This window comes from Echinops telfairi, unplaced genomic scaffold, assembly GCF_000313985.2.
Source record: "Echinops telfairi isolate 266 unplaced genomic scaffold, ASM31398v2 ScPeMD7_1;HRSCAF=3_0, whole genome shotgun sequence".
NCBI classification, from domain to species: domain Eukaryota; kingdom Metazoa; phylum Chordata; class Mammalia; order Afrosoricida; family Tenrecidae; genus Echinops; species Echinops telfairi.
In genome coordinates this window covers 15483633-15503363 of record NW_022103896.1, presented here as the reverse complement: position 1 = coordinate 15503363, position 19731 = coordinate 15483633, and the positions used below count along the sequence as shown (strand labels likewise).

The 19731-nt window shown below is 48.3% G+C and overlaps 2 protein-coding genes across 4 annotated transcripts in view; one reads left to right on the top strand and one right to left on the bottom strand.

The window, feature by feature from the left end:
- Window positions 1-15028, bottom strand: part of TATDN1 (TatD DNase domain containing 1) — a 33246-nt gene extending 18218 nt beyond the window's left edge. Inside the window, exons 1-3 of one of the 3 annotated variants that reach the window (XM_004697398.2) lie at window positions 14982-15028; window positions 6391-6456; window positions 3897-3946 (exon numbers count right to left, since the gene is read on the bottom strand). In XM_004697398.2, coding sequence (XP_004697455.1) covers window positions 3897-3946; window positions 6391-6456; window positions 14982-15003 — 138 coding nt within the window. In that variant the 5' untranslated portion in view covers window positions 15004-15028. Of the gene's footprint in view, window positions 1-3896; window positions 3947-6390; window positions 6457-8459; window positions 8486-14981 lie in introns of those variants that run through there. The other 2 variants (XM_045299084.1, XM_045299124.1) reach the window with 2 other exon arrangements.
- An 88-nt stretch (window positions 15029-15116) lies between these two features.
- Window positions 15117-19731, top strand: part of NDUFB9 (NADH:ubiquinone oxidoreductase subunit B9) — a 5576-nt gene continuing 961 nt past the window's right edge. The window contains exons 1-3 of the mRNA XM_004697397.2: window positions 15117-15241; window positions 17405-17597; window positions 18845-18958. Of these exons, the coding sequence (XP_004697454.1) occupies window positions 15141-15241; window positions 17405-17597; window positions 18845-18958 (408 nt within the window). The 5' untranslated portion in view covers window positions 15117-15140. The remainder of the gene's footprint in view (window positions 15242-17404; window positions 17598-18844; window positions 18959-19731) is intronic.

Sequence of the window (19731 nt, the reverse complement as noted above, 5' to 3'; positions counted from 1 at the left end):
TCTGGTTCTGCATCCCCTGAAACGAGCAGCCACATAGGGAAGATGGGTGGGGATGGAGCTAGGCCCTGAAAGCAATGAGAGATCAAGACAATCCCTCAAAGGCTACAAAACTCAAAACTCACACCACCAAGTGGATTTCTGGGTAAGCCAGTAATGGAGTTGAAAGCCTCATCTTTCTCCCCTCTGGTGGTTTCAAACAGCTTACCTTGTGAATCATAGCCCTACATGTAACCACTGTGCCACCAGGGCACCTCAGAGGCAAAGGGGGCGGTGGTAAGGTGCTGTTTACTGAGCATTTGCACTGTCTTCGGTGTTGGGAGTAACAGAGGTGATGTAAAGTACAGGGGCACGAGCAGGCTACAGGCAAACGCTCTTTGGACTGTGGTGCCTGCTGGGGCATGGAACCAAGTCCCCAGGAGACCGAGGGATGACTGCATTACTGCTCCCGGGGGTGGGGTGGGGTGGGGGTTACCCAGCAGGGGATGACTACATACTGTGAAATCAATGTGAATCTTTCCATGATGACTCGGACTGATAATGAAATAGCGTTGCGAGGGAGAAAGATGGGCTCTCTACTCCTGTGAAGAGTGACCATCTCAGAAACTCCCAGGGGCAGTTCTACCCTGTCCTGTAGGGTCGCTAGGAGTTTGCATTGATTTGATGGCAGTGAATTTGATCTGGAGACCCGAACCCAATGGGCAGCTCGCTATCTTAAAAGACTAGGAATTTAAAGGAAATTATTTAAAGAATTTGATATCGAACTAATACTGATTTGCTTAGACTTTGTCAAAGTAGTAGGAACTTTCCTAGTGTAATGCAGTGAATTATGTAATGTGCTGCTTTTAGACACAGCCTTTGCTACTCCCACAAAACCACCTTTGTTTTCCTGATGGATCTAGGTAAGAAGGGGGGGGGCGGAGATAACGAGGGGATGACATGACTCTGTCGTGAGTGACTGTGAACAGGGTTAATTGAGATCGCCATCCTGCTGGGTATAAAATCAGGCATCTCAGAAATAGGATCAGGGTATCTTATTAGCAGCAGAGAAAACCAGGATATAGAGCATGCCTTTTGTACTGAAATCCCCGTGCATTCAACCTGCAGACCATGAGCTGGAGGGGTGGACTTCCCAGCCCACAGAGTAAGTAAACTGTGTGAACAAAATCTGATGAGTGCTTCTGATGAAACAAAACTATCCTCTCCTTCTTTACTATTTTCTCTGCTTACTGTCATGGTCTTTGTTTTACCTCAGTAACCTTGGTAGAGCTGGGTATGTTCATTTGTATAATTCAGTTTGTTTGATGAGAGTGAAGATAGATAAGCCTTCAGAAACAGTAACAGGACTAAGGATACCTGGAGGATACTGGAAGAGAAAGGGGAGGGGGGAGCTGACGGCAATGATGATGGTATAACCCCACTGGAGAGCAATGAATAACAGAATTGTATGTGAATGGAGACATTGGATGGTGTAAGATATGGCCAATAAATTTAAATAAATAAATAAATGATATATAATAATAAGGGTTCCTGGGGGGTAAGGTGGGGGAAGGAGGAGATAAAGGGGAGATGATGTCAAAGAGTTCAAGAGAAAATGTTTTGAAATTGATGATGGCAGCAATTGTACAATTATGCTCGATCTAATTGTGGACTGTTATAATATCTGTAAGTGTTCCCAATAAAATGCTTAATTGGAAAAAACAAAAGAGCAACATTGGCTGGGCCAACTTGGCTGGGCCATGATTCTCAGTGGCTTAGCAGACATAGGATATAATTTGGCAGTTATGTAATGAAGTAGTTATCCTCCACTTTGTGATCTGATATGGTCATCCTTCATTTTTGCAGAAGACCAATTTTTACATAATGTCCTGATTTGGAACCTAACCATGTTGATAAATGAGGTGTGTGTGTAAGAAAAAAATACATCTCACAAGAAAGATGGTCAGAAATTATGAAAAAAAATCTAGAAGAAAAAATGTTATGACCAATAAAGAGGAAAAAATGCTCAATTTCAAGAGTAATCAAGGAACTGAAATTCTATCTTACACATGCTGGATGTGGGAAAATGTTTTTAAAAGTTGATAACGTCCTGATGTGAGTCTCTGAGGACACAATATCACTTTATATAGTATCATACAGTATGCTAAAATGGACAACCTAAATTAATCATGTATACAGCATCAAAAAACCCAGAAACTAAATTTAGGAGTAGGAAACAGAATAACTAGTCTGAATTCTTAGTATGACAATGTCAAAAAGAGAAAAAAGCTAAAGAACTGAAAAACAAATGCCTAAAACTGCTGAATGCTTTGGGGCAGGAGGCTGACTGTGGTGTGGGCTGCTCTGGGCACTGACTTGGGAGAGCTGAGTTTGCTGATCATCGCAGGAGCTATGCTCTTGGATGAGGCTTCCAGTAGAGTGGCAGCCCTTTGGGCATTTATTGGCAGCCGTGTGGGAGCTTTGTAACATTTCCTGAGCAGGGTAAAGGCCAGTCCACCAGGCTGAGTGAGAGAGAGGCTTGCCTGCGGGCACAGCAGAGAAGAAACAGTCCTGACTGAATAACTGTCCCTTGAGCATTTCTCACCTAAACTGTAACCTGTGAACTTCCCTAATCAACTCCATAGTCGTGAGCACAGTCTGTCAGTTCTAGGTGGCCATTGCAATGAATTCTAGAACTTAGCAGCAAAGTCACTCACTACTGCCAAGTTACTTGACTCACAGCAACCCCATAGGGCAGAGTTAGGCTGCGTCGTTGGCTTTCAGAGACTGTACATTTTTAATGGGAGTGGAAAGCCTCATCTTTATCCCATGGACCAATCGGTGGGTCTGAACTGCTGACCTTACAGTTAGCACCTAACATATATTCCACTACGCCATCCTTAGCAGAAAAGTAGAATGTGGTAAAAATAAAGAGCGCCATGGAAGGATGGTTGATATCAGAAGAGGATTAAGAAGGATGGAGGCATGTCTGCCCCCTGCCTTGTGGCGATCAGTCTGAGGAGCCAGAGATGGTCAGGTGTGGCGGCGCCCATGCCATTTCTACACTTACTAATCAAAATATGATTGTGAAAGCCCAAGTACCCCTTCCATCATTTAAAATGGTATACCCTTCCTATGAAAAGCTTAAGGAGAGACTTTTGGACCACTGTTGAATTCTAACTGCTGAAGAAAACCCTATCGTTTACTAATAGGTGCCTCCTAGGCAACCTGGCGGCCCACATCACAGATGTGTTGTCATTCACCACATTTCTCATCATCAGAAGAACTACTCAGGTCTGTGAACAAGTCTTTGTGATCAGAATACTTTGGTATTTCCTTTAAAACACACACACACTCACTGCCATCAGGTTGATTCTGACTCATGGCAGCCCTATGGGGTGGAACTACCCCTGTGTGTTTCCAAGACGGGAACTCTTTATGGGAATAGAAAGCCAGGTCTTTTTCTCATTGAGTAGCTGGTGGTTTTAAGCTGCTGACTGTGGGGTTAGCAACTCAGCACATAACCCAACACACTACCAGGGTTCCATCGTTTCCATTCCAAACCCAAATCCAAACTCACAGTCATCAAAGTTGATGCCAACTCATAGCAACCCTCCAGGACAGGGCAGAACTGCCCGAGCATTTCCAAGACTGGAGTTCTTTACAGGAGAGAGCCCCGTCTCTGAGGGGAAGCTGGTGCTTTTAACTGCCGACTTTAAGGTTAGCAGCCCGACACAGAACTCACTACACCACCGGGGCTCCATCCTTTCTTTCCATTGGCTTGCTAATACTGCACGGAGACAGCACACACCCAAGGAGGCCAGCTGGGGCATCGGCTCTCTCTCTTCTGTCTGTAGAGCTGTTGAGATTTTCCATTTAGGAAACAAAAACACTCCAGAGTAACCAAAAACAGACATTACCTTTTTAACACCAATCTGGGCCGCTCTCTCAACGACAACCTGTAAGTCATCTGTAAAGATGAATCCCACAGTAAGAAAACTTGGTGAGCACAGATTCATTTACTTATTTAATGAGTCCTTCTTAAAAGAACACACAGAAGAATAATCACATTTATCACAGGGTCAGGTGACACTGTTTGAGAACTCCTCTATTTAATAAGCATAGAAGTAGCAATAGCTTTTCAAGGAGAGAGGCAAAATATAAAGCAAACTAGTTTCATTGTGACTTTTATTTTGATGACCAAGGGGGGGGGGGGGGGCGGAGGTCAGGAAGTTCTATGGACAGATACATTAGCTCAATGCAGTTTAAGGTACTTGCCTTGAATTTGAAACTCGTGTTACTTTTTTAGTTAAAAAGACTTTCTTTTTACTAGAGACGTTATGAATAATTCTGCAACGTCTCGAAAAATCTGCGGAAACTCTTCTTTGTAAATTTAAGCTAATGCTCTTTTTCTATAAGCACTGCTTCTATTGAGTAAGTATTATTTTTATTTTCGCTTAAACCCCAGTCACTGTTAGGCCGCTGGCAGTCCCTGGGTGATGAATGGAGATGCCTACTGGCCCTGTAAGCAGGGTTCAAACCGGTCTATCACCGATGACTAAGCAAAATGGGAGCAGCCAGAATTTCGGCAGTTTGGTGTGATCATTGGAATGGGAACAATTCTGGGCCAACTTCTGGGAAAAGCACAAGGAGCCCTTTCTGGAACCTGATACGTGAGGCCTGTGGAGAGCGATTCACCCCAAAGGGGTGCAGCCTGTCCCCATCTCTGAGCAGCACAGTGGATTCTACTCGCCTACAATTCCACTTCAAGACACACCTGGGGCCGATCTCCCTCATAACCTGTGGGTTTGCCACAAAAAAAGAACACTTCCTAAGGAGATCAATTGTCATTAAGCTCCGAGCCACCACCCGAAACAAATGGGCAGCAATACTAAACAGTGACATCATAAAAATCCATTTATTTCAGGCTTGTTTATCGCAATTAGAATTAAATGACTCTTCCTTCTAAAGTAGCTAGAAAATTTGTTCTAGATAAAATTCTGTTAACTAGGACATTAGTGTTGCTAGATAAACTGCAGTGGTACTAATACTTATCACAATGAAACCATAGCAAACAAAACAACAACTCCAAACTCACTGCCACCCGTCGACTGCGACCCTAGAGAGGAGGGCCGAACTCGCCCTGTGGGTTCCCAACACTGCCTCTCCACGGAGTGGGGACTCGCGTCCCCTGCAGAGCAGAGTTCAAACTGCTGATAAACACACAGTCACAGGCAAGAAATCTGTGACGCGCCACAAGGCCAGAGAAGCAGAACAAACTTTATTTTTCACAAACTACTATCTGAGTGACCTACAAGTGTCCTTTAAAATTCTAAATGAACTACAGAAGTTAAGTTTTTCAAGTAAGACAAGGAAGTTAGCATTTACTTTTCTCCTTCCCAGTGGCAGGGAGCATGCCCTGTACTCAGGTGAATTCTCTGAGGACAGATCAGTTTCTGACAGCTTTGTGTAACAGAATTTCATCATCCCCCACAGCCACAAAACCCATCCTGTTTGCATTTCCATAGGAGCAAATGTAGTGAATTTTCTGACAATACTCAGACTAGTTCTTGAGGCGCTTCCTGCCACTGGCACTTTGTGCTCAGTCACTTATTCACAGCTGGCAGGGTGGGCCATTTAAATGAACTTGCTAAAAACAAGCACTGTGTTTTGTGCTGAGCTCTAAAGAATCTCTGAGGAATTACCATGGATGTGTACAGTGGCCTCTAGGAGAGAAAGTGGGGAGCGCAGATTCGGGAAGGCATGGACCTCAACCCTCCTCAGTCCCACTGCTAGCGTGGTCCCGTATTTAAAAAAAAAACATATGCCAATGTTCAATTGCCAAGGATTCTTGGATGGCCTGCCCCGCTGTTCAGGTGCTTAAGAAGATGAATTACACACCGATGACTGTCTCTGGTGCCTGTGGCGTGTTGTCGGCTGTCACTGAGGCAGCCTGACTCACGTGACCTCAGCAGAGCAGACTGAAACGGCAGACTGTGGTGACCCACAGGGGTTTTGTTGGCTCATTTCTAGAAGGAGGTTACCAGACCTTTCTTCCTTATATGATTCTATTATGTTAGGAGGGCTTAAAAACAACTTGTGACAAAATGAAATTTAAAGATAATGGAATTTTCCACGTACTTTATGACACCCCCCCAGAACAAAAAACTTTTACAGATCCGGCTCTGGAACACCCTCATATAACAGGCGCTTGATAAATGTCATGACTGTGGGTGACAATATGCATGTGTTTCACTCTAACTAGAGTTTATATCTGATCCAGGGTCCCAGGTCCTTGAATATTTCAGTTATGGGAAGTGACTGATGCTTGTGTTCAAAAAAATCTCCTTTTTGAGGTACAAAATGTGTCTTTATAGAAGGACTCACAGTGAGCAAACAAAACCCAAAACTTACCAGGATGCTTTTGAACTCCCCTGTAAATCCCTCTGAACATAGGATCTGTCAAGTTGACACCAATGTCTGTGGAAAGTAAAATAGAGCCAATGATGTAGCCATGACGGGCCTCAATCGGAACCTTCTCCTTTAAATAAAATCAGCTACTGTTTGCTCCCTGCCTCAGGCAAACAATATCCAGGGGCCACCATTGCCAAACTGCAGTGCTAGACACTGCCTGGGACAGAGAGGGGAGCAAATCCAATGGTTGCTCTCCAGACACTCCACCCCACCCCACCCCCAGTGGCTCAGGCCCTGAGGAAACAGCCGAAGCAAGCACAGAAGGACACAGAAGGGACACAGGGTACCAGACCTAGGCAGGCGGGTGGGTGGCTGGCCCAGAAGCGCTGCCAGAGGTGTTGCCCTCTGAAGTAAAAAATAAGTTAGCTACTCCATGGGAGACTGGAGAGGGGAGGCTGCAGACTGACAGACCAAAGTGGCACAAGGGCAAAGCCTGAGGCGTGGTCTCACCAGTGTTTGTGTGAGCTACAGAGTAGGCAGGGAGTGGGCAGAAGAGGTAGATCCAGCTAAGCTAGACTCTAGTCCAGTGGTTCTCAACCTTCCTAATGCCACGACCCTTTAATACAGTTCCTCATGTGGTGACCCCCAACCATCACCATTATTCTTGTTGCTACTTCATCACTGCAATTTTGCTACTGTTATGAATCGGGCGACACCTGTGAAAAGGTCATTCGACCCCCAACAGGGTCTCGCCCCACAGGTTGAGAACCGCTGCTCTAGTCTGTAACAGACTTCACGCAACAAGAAGCCCCAAGGGCTTTTGTACAGAGGAAGGAGATAGGCACCTGGGCACTGTTGTCACGGCAGCTTTGTGGAAAGAGATTTGAAGGGGGCAGGTGGAGCGAGGGCGTCCCATTGGAAACTGCCCAGAGCCTACATTTGCAATGAAGGGGAGCTGCCCTGGGGAATGTCTGTATTCACCAGCTACTCCTAAAGAGCAAGTCTGTGCCCAGTGCTCTGTAGAGAGTTAGGGAACAAACGAGGAAGAGGAGCCAGCACCTGGTCCTGCCCTCTGGAGATCTGGTCTAAATGGAATCTGCAAATGGCCACTGACAAAAGCCAGTCTTCTCCCAGGCATACCCGACATGGTTGGCACTCTCGATGCACATAGTCTGTACTCATTAACTGCATGGGCGCACGTGGAAGGACAATCTACATACAGGTATTGGCTGGCACAGTGTTCTCTGATGGACGGACGAGGTGTCGTCATGCCTGTAAACAGTGGCTCTCCAGTGATTCTGCAGCACCGCCCTCCTCCTTGGTACCCCCACCCTGATATTTGTGCTGGGAGACATTTTTGGTGGTCACAACTGAGGAGCTATGAGGGGTGCTACTAAGACTTAGTGAGTAGAGGCCAAGTTGTCCTTGGGTGCTCTTGATTTGATTCCAACCTGGTGGTACAGTGGTCACCCATTAGGCTGCTAACTACAAAGCTTGTAGTTCAAAACCACCAGCTGCTCTATGGGAGAGAGAAGGCTTTCTACTCTTACAGGGTCTCAGAAACTCACAGGGACCGGTCTCTCCCGTCCTTTCTGAGTCAGAATCAACGTAATGGCAGTGAATGATGTGATAGAGTGGTTTAATTGGCTGCTTAACAAGATCAGAAGTTTGAAATCACCAGTTGCTCTGTAGGAGAAGGAAGGCTTTCTACAACCCTAAAAAGCTAGTCTCAGAAACCCACAGGTGTAGTTTGACTCTGGTCTATTCTGCCCTATTAGGTCTTACGGAGTCAGAATCAACTCAGCAGCAGTGGGTAGGTTAGATCCGCCCCCTAGGGGCATAAATCAAAACTGCACTCACTGCCATTGAATCCATTCCAACCCTACAAGGCAGAGTAAATTTGTCTTCCTTCCTTGGATTTCCAGGACCTTCAAGCTTTATGGGAGTAGACAGACTCATCGCTCTCCTGTGGATTAGCTGGTGGGTTTGAAGTGCTGACCTGTGGTTAGTGGGTCCATGCAAGCCCAATGAATATGCCCCTAGGGCTTCCTCCCAAAACCCAAACTCACTGTCATTGAGTCAATTCCAACTCATAGTGACTTCACAGGACAGGCTAGAACTTCCTGGTGGGTTTCTAGTACTGTAACTTAAAAAAATAAAATAATTTTTTTTGGGGGGGGGGTTCATATAACTCTTATCACAATCCATATATCCGTCCATGTGTCAAGCACATTTGTTGCCATCATTTTCTTTTTTTTTTTAAATCGTTTTATTAGGGGCTCATATGACTCTTATCACAATCCATACATACATCAATTGTATAAAGCACATTTGTACATTCATTGCCCTCATCATTCTCAAAACATTTGCTCTCCACTTAAGCCCCCGGCATCAGGTCCTCATTTTTCCCCTTCCCTCCCTGCTCCCCCCTCCCTCATGAGCCCTTGATAATTTATAAATTTTTATTTTGTCATATCTTGCCCTGTCCGACGTCTCCCTTCACCCACTTTTCAGTTGTCCGTACCCCAGGGAGGAGGTCACATAGAGATCCTTGTAATCGGTTCCCTCTTTCCAACCCAGCCATCATCATTTTCAAAACTCTTACTTTCTACTTGAGCCCTTGGTATCAGCTCATTTTTTCCCTCCCTCAAGAACCCTTGATAATTTATAAATTATTTTTTCATGTCTTACACTGACTGATATCTCCCTTCACCCACTTTTCTGTTGTCCATCCCCTGGGAGAAGGTTATATGTAGATCATTGTGATCAGTTACCCCTATCTCCCCACACCTCCCCCTTCCCCTTCCCCTCCTGGTATGGCTACTCTCAATATTGGTCCTGAGGGGTTTATTTGTCCTGGATTCCCTGTGTTTCCAGCTCTTATCTGTACCTGTGTACATGCTCTGTTCTAGCCAGATTTGTAAGGTAGAATTGGGGTCATCATAGTAGGGGGGAGGACTATATATAACTCTTATGGGAGTAGAAAGCCTCATTTTGCTTAACGGAGAGGCTGGTGGTTTCGAACTGCTGACCTTGTGGTTAGCAGCCCAATGCGTATGCATTATGCCACTAGAGATCCCTAGCTTCTGATAAATTCTGCTGTAGAGTATGGGGAACAAGAATACTGAACTGGGAACCAGGCTGGGCAGGTAGGTCCTGGGCAACAAGAAGGTCTTTCGTATCTAGCACACACCCTTTAGCTTTGAGCACTAGCAGAATTGGGGTGGGTGAGGTGAGGGGGATGGGCAGTTACCTAGCAAGAGACCCTAAATGATTCCTGCCAAGCTTCAGTTAGACCACGCTGGTTTATTTTCAGTTTTTCCCCAGCTTCTCCCCAATGAAGCTGGGTGGGGTGGGGGAAGTCCTGTAATCTAGACAGCCAGGGGGGTGGGGGTGTTTCCAGGCATCTGAAACAGCAAGAGGAAGGCACAAGCCAGACAAGGTCTGTAGGTCACCAGAGATGGAGGCAGGGGAAGTCACCACTGGTCATCCCTGTTGGAGACTATTAAATAGGACATCAGTTAACACTAAAAACGTAATGCAAGCCTTGGGCTTCAGTGAATTGGCTCAGATCCAAAATAGTCACCTAGTTTCTCTCCCGGGAAGGTCACTGGAGGAGGCAGATCGAGAGGGCACCCAGGCCAGAGGCCTTCCTGCCCGAAACAGCCCTCTGCCCTGTCAGCCCACTGTCACCCAACCCTGGGGGGGCTCATCGGCCCCCCAGAAATGGCGCACTTCCTCTGGCCCTTCTCCCGTCAGAGCTGTGAGACTGGAACGTTCCCAGGAAATAAGGTGAAACAGGGCAAAGTGAAGAATAAACAAGGTAACAAAGCAGCCTTTGTAATCCTAGCTTTGAGTCTTTACAATTTCAGTACTTTATTTCATCCAACATATGCAAAATAGCACCCTTCTAACATAACCAGTGTAAAAGGTTTTAACAGGATTTTCTGCTGCTGTTGACACTGAACATACCCCAATTCAACAGATATTCGGAGACCCTGATGAGTCTTTTGAGCAGCCTTCCCACCCCAATAGGTCCCTACCTTTAGAAGCAGAGGGGAGATTAGCGCTGAGGCCACCCCTGTCCTTGCTTCAACCCATCCTGGCAGGGTGCTATCTGACTTTCAGTGCCCACCATGAGGGCAATGTTGCTGGCCTCCTCCTCCCTCTGACAAAGGTCTTCCTGATGGGCCAACTCCTCAGATCTTGTCTCACACCATGGCCACAGTCATGTGGCCAAAATCATTACCATGTGATTTTTTGTTTGCAACTTTGGAGCTAAATTTTTGCTTTGCTTTTGCAATGCAGGCTGAATCACAAAATGCTCTGAAATCTTTGTTGGGTATGCTGGATTTTGATAACACCATGTCCTGACAGCTTCTGGTACTAGAGGGCAGGTGGGATGTGGCATGGAAAAGTAGTCATTTGAATGTTACCTAACCGGGAACACCCTGCACCTTTGCAGGAACAACACCTGAGCAGCCTTCCCTGCCACTCAAGAGCCGAGACAGAAATTTCATATAATCCAAGATCCAGTCACTTCAACACGTGCCTGATATGCTACCTTCTAGGTCACATGGGTACCCAAGTTCCTACCCCAATGGCAGCACCCATTCCCAAGAAACCGCACGTAGGATATGGTGCTCCTATGTGGGTTACCAGAGTTAATGGTCTTCATCGGCTTTGGGCTCCAGCAAGTCCTGGGCTTTAGGAGAGCCTGCACTGGCCCAGTCACCAATTTCTTCCGTTTGGTGATAAGACCTCTTCTGAGGCATAGCTCTGGGCCTTCCATCCTGGCATGCGGTTGGCTGGGAGTGCAGGCCTCACCAGCCAGTCTCAGAGCCGCTGCTAGCCTCTGAGGAGCAGGGGCAAGTTGCTGTTCTAAACAGCTGCTCCTCAGGAGCATAGGGGCTGCAAGTTGGACTGTCAACTGTGAGGCCAGCAGTTCTAAATGACCAGCCTCTCCGAGATAGGGCCTTCTACTCATGTAAACAGTTCTAGTCTCAGAAACTGCCAGGGGCAGTTCTGCCCTGCTCAGGAAGGTATTGGTATGGACTCAGTGGTGGGGAGTTTTAAAAATCTGGTCTTCCTTTAGTCCACATGACTTCTCTCGGTTTCCTCAAGTTCTCTCCAGTGCTACAAAGGCCTCTGGGACATACCCCATTCCACTCCCCCATCCCTCACCTGCAAACACCTGCTGAGTCAAGATGACCTGCGAGTCAATATAAGGGGTCATAGAAAAGTTCAAACCGATCAATTAAAGGCATCTAATTTGTGGGCAAGTTCCAAAACAAACCCTAAGTTGGGGGAGCACTGTTATCTACAGAAGAATGGAGAGAGACTGGGCTTGGATGTCAGAATTCCGGGCTCACTTTGCTTATTAGTTGAATGATCTTTGGCAAATGACTAGGCTCCTTGAAGGTTCATTCTTCACTGAAGAATTTCCCCTTCTAGGAGGAAGGGTGGTTCTAATCAGAAAACAAATGTGAAGATGTTTTGCAAGTTAAAAGGTATTTACCACCAAGCTCCTGGCTTAGGGTAGCAGCAGCTGGAGGACTGTCCTCAAAGGGGGTTTTACTCAACTAGAGGTACATTGTCGCCGCGCCTTCAGGGGTTAACACTGCCACGCCAAGACAGCAGTGTCAAAGGGGAGTTAACTCAGAGCTGAGCTCTTCTGTGTGCAGAAGAATCATGTTTGATGGAACAACAATAAAGCCAATCAAAATCCAGCTTATTGAGCTCGCTCAAAGCATTCTGATCTGTGCTAAAGGATAGCTGTCTTTGACATTCCTATTCAAAGTACCTCTACCGGCAATAAACACAAGATAAATCAATACTTTCTGAAAATCAGAGGCCCTGGTGGAGTAGTGAGGTATGCGTTATGCTGCTAACCCCCAGGTCAGCAGTTCCAAACCAACAGCCACTCTTTGGGAGAAAGACAAGGCTTTCTACTCCCATAAAGAATTAGTCTTGGAAGTCCACAGGGGCAGTTCTGTATCCTATAGGGTTGCTATGAGTCGAAATTGGCTTGACGGTAACAAGTATGGTTTTGGCTTTTGAATATGAAAAACAATTTCTTTATAGGTCCAGCCAAAGAGTAGAATGCTGTGGAAGATTGGGGAGGGGGGTAGGGGAGGCCAGGGGCTAGGCAGCAGAAAATTACTACTTCTGAATAAGGAAGTAATCTTAACTGCAGGATTCTTCCATTCAGTGACACGTGCTTTATTTCCTCATTCAGTTTCTATTTGTTTTCCCCTTGCAATACCTGGCTGTAAGAGCATTACTTGTTTTCTGATAAAAGCAACTTTGAGCACTAAAGGGTTTTTTGTTTTTAATAAAATAAGAAAATGGAAAACTTTGCCATGAAATGAAAGGCCCAGCTCCCAAACTCCTGAGCCTCACTCACTGCTGGGACTCAGTGATCATGTCTACCCATGTCACTTGTGAGCTAGGGGTCCTAAGGGACAGCAACGAGGGAATTTACAGTGGTTTTTGAACTCCGCTTCAAGATGACAGGCAGCACAGGCAGTTGAGAAAGGAGCTAGGGGACACCACAGAGCACACAAGACGTAAGATAGGAATTCCTGAAAAAGGGAATGTCCTAGATCACAGGCTGACTTTTATGTTTCCAAATGGTTTATTAAAAAAGAACAATGCTTAATGACACGAGAGTTAGAATGATAAATTATTCACATTACATTCCTAGTTTCACTGCCAACCAGAGTTTAGAGGTCCTGGTCCACCCGGACGATACCTTAGGAGAAAGGCCTGGCTAATAAGTGACTTACAAAAACCTGGCCGGTGAAAACCCTATGGCGCACAGATCTACCCAGACACCAATGGGTTCAGCAGGAGTTGCACTCGCAGCGAGTTAAAGTTTTCTAAGAACCCAGCCATTGCCATCCGCTTGAATAGCATCTACGGCCGCTGTTGTATGACCAAAAATAAAAACCGAAAACCAAACACACTGCCATCAGGTCGACGCTGACCCAACAACCCTACAGGACAGGGTGTGTCTGAGACGGCCACTGTCTATGGGAGTAGAAAGCCCCTTTCTTTGGTGGGTGGTTTTGAACTGCTGACCTTGGGGATCGCAGCCTACACCACCAGGGCTCCATGTTGAATGACAGCATGGTAAAATAATCTCTAGGGACTGGCCCAAAGAGTCGAAATCTGTCCCTTTAAGGAAAAAGTCTGTCAACTTGGATGCGAAGTCAAACACTTAAGGAACAAGCAAATGGATGGCGGCACTGCAGATGGACACCAGTTTTGAAACGATCAGCTGTAAAACATCCGGAAAAAAACGAGTGACGTCTTGGCATTAGGGACGATGAAAGTCTGCTGAAGAGAAAGGGTAGAGGTGGTGGTGGGAACCAGTAGGTTGTACGAGTCTGTTCCGTGGCTGTTTTGGTGTGTATGCCTAAAGGTCAGGGAGCACTCGGAGGCATCCTGAGTGATCGTCTCTGCAGGGCGGGACATAAATGTTTTTGTTTTCTCACCGTTGCTTGCCTGGGTTGTGCGTTTCATTTTTCTTCTTGCACCCAAACACAACCCGATGCCACTCAGTCAATTCCACAGCAGAGTAACCCTGCAGTCCGGAATCGTGTTAAGAACTGAAGCTCTGGTCGTGGTGCGGCTTGTTGGCTTGAACAGCCGACCTTTTGGTTAGCAGTCCACACCACCAGGCCTCCTTTCTTCGTGTCTACTAAGTGACATGCTTTCCATCTTTTCACTGTCCTGTATAGATCGCTGCAGTCTTGGTTTCGGCAAGTAATGGTTAGAGCTAAAGCTCTTTATCGCAGGAGAGTTTGTAAATTACAGGCGGAATGTCAAACAATGCCGCCTACAAGAACGGAAACGTGAAGCGGGCAAGTTGGGAGGCTGATGCGCTCATGCTGGTGTCCCTGTTGGCAGAGCCAAGCTTGGCTGCTGGGAAGGGCGCTGGGCTGTGCCCACCTGCGGCTCCTGGGAGACGGATGTACAGACTGCTTCCGTACAGATTTACAGCTTCAGAAACCCTAAGGAGTTCGACTCTGGCCTGTAGGGTGTTTATGAGCCCGAACTGACTCGATGGCAGTGGGCATGGGGTTCTTGTTGGGGCGTGCGTCCTCCAGTTTCCCCCCGAGGCGATGATGCCAAGGCATTTGCTTCTTGTGCTCCTGGGCTGGCGTCAGGCTCACAATGAGGTCTTCATAACTGACACGGTGCGAATTCACAGAGTGAACGGCCCCTCGCAGCCCGTCATCTCCGCTACAAAGATGGGGGACGGGCAGGTGCACGGGAGCAGCTTCCTGCTGACTGGCTTTGGGGCACAAGTAGAAATGCGCATATATCATAATTGTACAGCTTGTGAATGTTCACAACAAATACACCCACCCTCTGCCTTCCCGTGGATTCCGGCTCCTAGCGACCCTAGTCAGGGTTTCCAGGGCTGTAACTCTTTAGGGGAGCAGACACGGCCTAGCTCAGAAAACACCCGTGACACCAGCACCGCGATCCAAACCCGGCGCGCACGTGCCTCCCGCGCCCTCCTCTACCGAGGGCCCTGGGGGCGCAGAAAGGCCCAGGCAGCGGGAAACCACGCGTCTTACCGATAAACTTGAAGCGACTCATGTCTGCGGGCCTGGCTCCTCCCCGGCGGAAGCGGAAGTAGGGGTCGCCCCGCCCTTCCGGTCGCCCCCGCCCCGACCCGGCTTCAGGCGCCGGGCTTCCCAGAAGCCTTCGCGGCCGCTGAAGGTGAACGGGCCGTCATGGCGTTCTCGGCCGCGGGTCCGTACCTGACCCACCAGCAGAAGGTGTTGCGGCTCTACAAGCGGGCGCTGCGCCACCTCGAGTCCTGGGTCATCCACAGGTGGGCGAGGGGCTCCTGGCCTGGGAAGGGGTCCTGCGGACGTTGCAAGGCCCTGGGGGTCGAGGATCGGGCGGCCAAGGACTCGGGGACGGCGTGGAAGGGGGCCCTCTTGATCTGTGTAGCTCTCCTGGGTTCCAATGCCGCGAGACCGCGGACCAGCTGACTTCTCTTCGTCTTAGGACACGGGCCTGGAACCGAGAGAGGTTCCTGAGTAGGTGCATTGCAAGGCGGGTGGTCTCCATCCCTCGTCCGAATTCTAAAACCTCGCTCTTGCCGAAGAGCTTCGGGGAGAGACTTAAGTCAAGGTGGGAAACGGGGCGGCCCGGGGGAACTGCTGGAAGGCCAGCAGAGGGTCCCTTGAACCCTCGGTGGTGAGTGGGAATTTCTCAGAGTGTCTTTGCTAGGCAGGCAGATGGCCAGGGGCAGTGTTGTAGAACCGCTAGCTCGCCTCCCTCCCTCATTCCCTATTGCAGAATTTGTGATCTGGGTTCTGTGCTGGATTCCAAGCTGCAGCAGTGCTTAGAATCGTGGGGAAGGCAGACGGACGAACAGAGAATGTGGAGAACACAGGGACTTAGTCTTTCTGCTGAGTTAACAGCAGGGGCTGTTGAGCCCAGAATCATGGAGGAAGTGGTAGAAGTAGCCACTAGGACAGTAGACGCCATGACAGGACCCCGAGTGGTGCAAAAGGTTAAGGGTTTTGACCAGGGGCTGAAAGGTTGGTGGATCGAATCCACCCAGAGGCTCCTGAGACGACCTGATACCTGGGTGAACCTCACAGCCTTGCGAACCCTGTGGTGCAGTTCAACCCTGCTCGACTGCCACTAACAACATCTACTTTGTGTTGGTCCCACTGACAGCCTTTCTCAGCCATTATGTGCGTGTCTTCCTCCATTTACCCTCCCCTTGCAATTTATTCTCCATGATTCCATATTGGGCGAGCTCACTCAGTGCCAAGGCTTGAGTTGCCACCGATGCTCATTGTTGGCCTGTGTGTCCACTTGTTTGTTAGATCACTTGCACCTTTCTGAAGCTCAGCCTGTCTAAAGTCTGCAAGGCCATTCATATGATTTTCACTCTGTTGGTGAAGCACGAGATTCCTAACCAAACAGAACCCCGACCTCGGGAAAGATGAGGGGACGCCCTACCGGGCAGTCCTCCTCTGCCCTGCCGGGTCACTGGGAGTTGGAAAAGCCACTTAAGGGCACACAACCATCACCCACTTTGATCCTGCCCCAAATTCTTTGTCGCAGCGAGTGGCATTGCTAGGAGCGGAGTCACTGAGTTTAAACCTTTATTTGCCCCTCTGCCAGTATTCTTTCATACCAGGTGCTAGGCACTGCCCTTTGTAATTCTCTCTCCAGAGCAGTAGTATGCATATTACTGACTGATATTATTGACCTTTCTCAAGAAGCCAGTCAGTATCTGAAGGTTTTATGCTTTAACTCGTCCACTCTTTACAATAACTGTAAACTAGAGATACTGTTAACTGCTTTACTGAGGAGGAACTCAGGACCTAGAGCAGAGGTTCTCTACCTGTGGGTCTTGACCCCTTTGGGGGTCAAACGACCCTTTCACAGGGGTTGCTCGATTCATAACAGCAGCAAAATTAGTTATGAAGTAGCAACGAAAATAATTTTATGGTTGGGGGGTCACCACCACATGAGGAACTGTATTAAAGGAGCTCAGCATTAGGAAGGTTGAGAACCACTGTCCTAGAGGGTTGAGCAACTTGCCCCAGATTACAAAGCCTCATCTTTCTCCTGTGGAGTAGTTAAGGGTTCCGAACTGCTGACCTTGTGGTTAGCAGCCCAACAACACGTAGTGCAAGGTACGGGAAATGCAGGACGTTATAATTTAATGATAGTGGAATTGCCCTACAAGTTATACATATTGCCTTTTTCATGTTTAGTTTCAACCATCGTACCTTTTCAAGAGGAGAGTGGAGAATAAGTGGCGAGGCGATGGCTAATGTTATTAGGTCGTGGGGCATCTGCTGCTGTTTGGGGACCTGCCGTAAAAACTGTCATCGTACCAGGCCTAGTCCACTGTCCACATTTGGGAAAGTGGCTGAAAGTTCCCCCACATCCAGCCTCCTGCCAGCAGGTCAGACTGCCTGATAAGTAGTTCCCTCTCTAAAGGCCAATGTCATTTTGCTTGAAGGGATAAGTACCGGTATTTCGCGTGTTTGATGAGAGCCCGATTTGAGGAGCACAAGGATGAAAAGGACATGATCAAGGCCACGCAGCTGCTGAGAGCTGCCGAGGAGGAATTCTGGCACTATCAGCACCCGCAGCCGTACATCTTCCCCGACTCCCCAGGGGGCACCTCTCACGAGCGATATGAGGGCTACAAGGTAGGTGAGGGTGTCAGTGGCACCTGTGCCTTCTGGGGGGCTGACTTGGTGTCCTCGGTCCCCATCCTTGGCCTTACCCTTTTGGGGAATTTCTCTGCTGCAGGTGTAGATACTGTGTCGCATTCTCTGGGGTGTCATGAAGACTTGGTGAATAAAGCTCCAAGGTCTTGCAGTGTGGGGAAAGCATAGTACTAATCCTTGCAAGGAACTCAGTTTGGGACCTGAGCCTTGGCCGGTGTGGGTGGTGCTGGGTCTTGTGGAGAGAGTCCTCCTGGGTAGTCAGGACTGACCTTGTTCCAGTCTCCTCTCCTGTTACGTTAGTTGCTTCGTGTCAGAAACAGCCTGATATTTGCCGTGGTTATTAAAGTTCACCTTGACTTTTGCCTTCTATCTCCTGATAGAACAAGGAAAGGATACATCTGGGTTGTAGCCTTTCGCCATTTTATTCAGTCTATGAGCTGAGCCAATAATCTGAGACTTGGACTTTGTGATGGCGGACGCCGCATCAGGATTGAATGAAGGCTTATTAATTACCTGTGATAGGCAGATGGCACAACCTGATTGCAGAAAGCGAGGCGGCCTTGAAGCACGTACCGTTGGCTAGTGAAGACTCGTTTCACTTGGTCCCAGAATCACCACTTCTGGGAGCGGCAGTCAAGAAATGGCATGAAGTACCCCATTTGATAAATCTCTAAAAGATCTCCTTAAAGTGCTAAAGGCCAAGATGCCACGTTAGAGACTACAGTGCCTAGGAGCCAAGCTGTGGTCTTTTCAGTGGTCTCCTGTGCTGGATGAGAAATGAGGAAGACGGAGGCACTGATGCCTCTAAATTATGACAATGTTCGTGGAAATATGGAATTGAAGGTCATGGAATTTTTTGAAGCCCCTTCATGTGGTGTTGGCCAAGAACACTGACTATGCCATGGACGGTCTGAAGAACAAACAGGTCTGCAGCGGAAGTACAGCCAGAATGCTCCTGAGTAGCAGGGATGGCCAGAGTGCGTGTAATGTACGCATTCCCTGGAGAAGGACATCACGCTTGGCAAAGTAGAGGGTCAGGGGAAAAGAGGAAGACCTTGGCAAGATGGATGGACACAGTGGCTGCACAATGGCTTCCAGCCTCAGAATAATTGCAAGGGTGGTGCAGGCCTGGGCGGTATTTGGTTCAGTTGTACGCAGCCCCTACCCACGCAGTCTCATGAGCAGGCCCTGTCAGTGAATGACACAGCAGTTTCTCTTCCTGGCAGGTCCCTGAGTGGTGCTTAGAATACTGGCACCCTTCTGAGAAGGCCATGTACCCGGATTACTTCGCCAAGAGGGAGCAGTGGAAGAAGCTGCGCAGGGAGAGCTGGGAGCGTGAGGTGAGGCTGCTGGCACGTGGAAGCGGGCATGGGCTTCTGCTGCAAGGTCCTTCCTCAAGATCAGACTCCGCCCTGCACCCCCACCCCAAACAAAGTTAGAGTTTCAGTGGTGGAAAGATGCCAGCCTTCTGTGTGGTGGCTTCTGTTTCCTAAGAGAAGCCAAGGAGTGGGTGCAGCCCGTTGGGAAACACGGGGGATAGGGAGTGGGGCTTGCTGAGGAATAGGAGTGCCGGGTGACGGTCGGTGTAGGCACACTGTCCGTTGGAAACCCAGTGTTTCCTTCTTCGGCAATTCTAAGATGCAGGTTGAAGGTGAATGGTGTAGTGTCTTTTCCAGGGAGAATAAAAGGGATTTGAAGCTCATACAGAGAGCGATAGTCACAATGGAATGAATCTCAGCTGATAACGAAGGGAGATGAAGACAGGAGGCCACCGCTAGGGGGAGAGAGAAGGTTGAGGATCCAGATTTGTTATCTGAACTTCAAGAATTTGTGTCAAGGGAGCATTAAAGCAAGTGAACTGGATGGGGAGGCGGTGGTTGGATGGTGGGATGTTTGGTTTCATGAGTAAAAGAAGTGCTGGCTTGGTGATGAGGCCCAGGGTGTTTGGGGTTGGAAGTCCTGGCCATGGCAGAGAGGAAGGAGAGTCACCGCAGCCAAGGAGGGGAGTAGTCGATGGGAAAGGTGTCAGCATGTAGACGCTTGAGGTGATCGGGTGCAGCTTCCTTCTGCAATAGGCCCCACGCTAACTCCGCACACGCATGTGGAGGCCTGG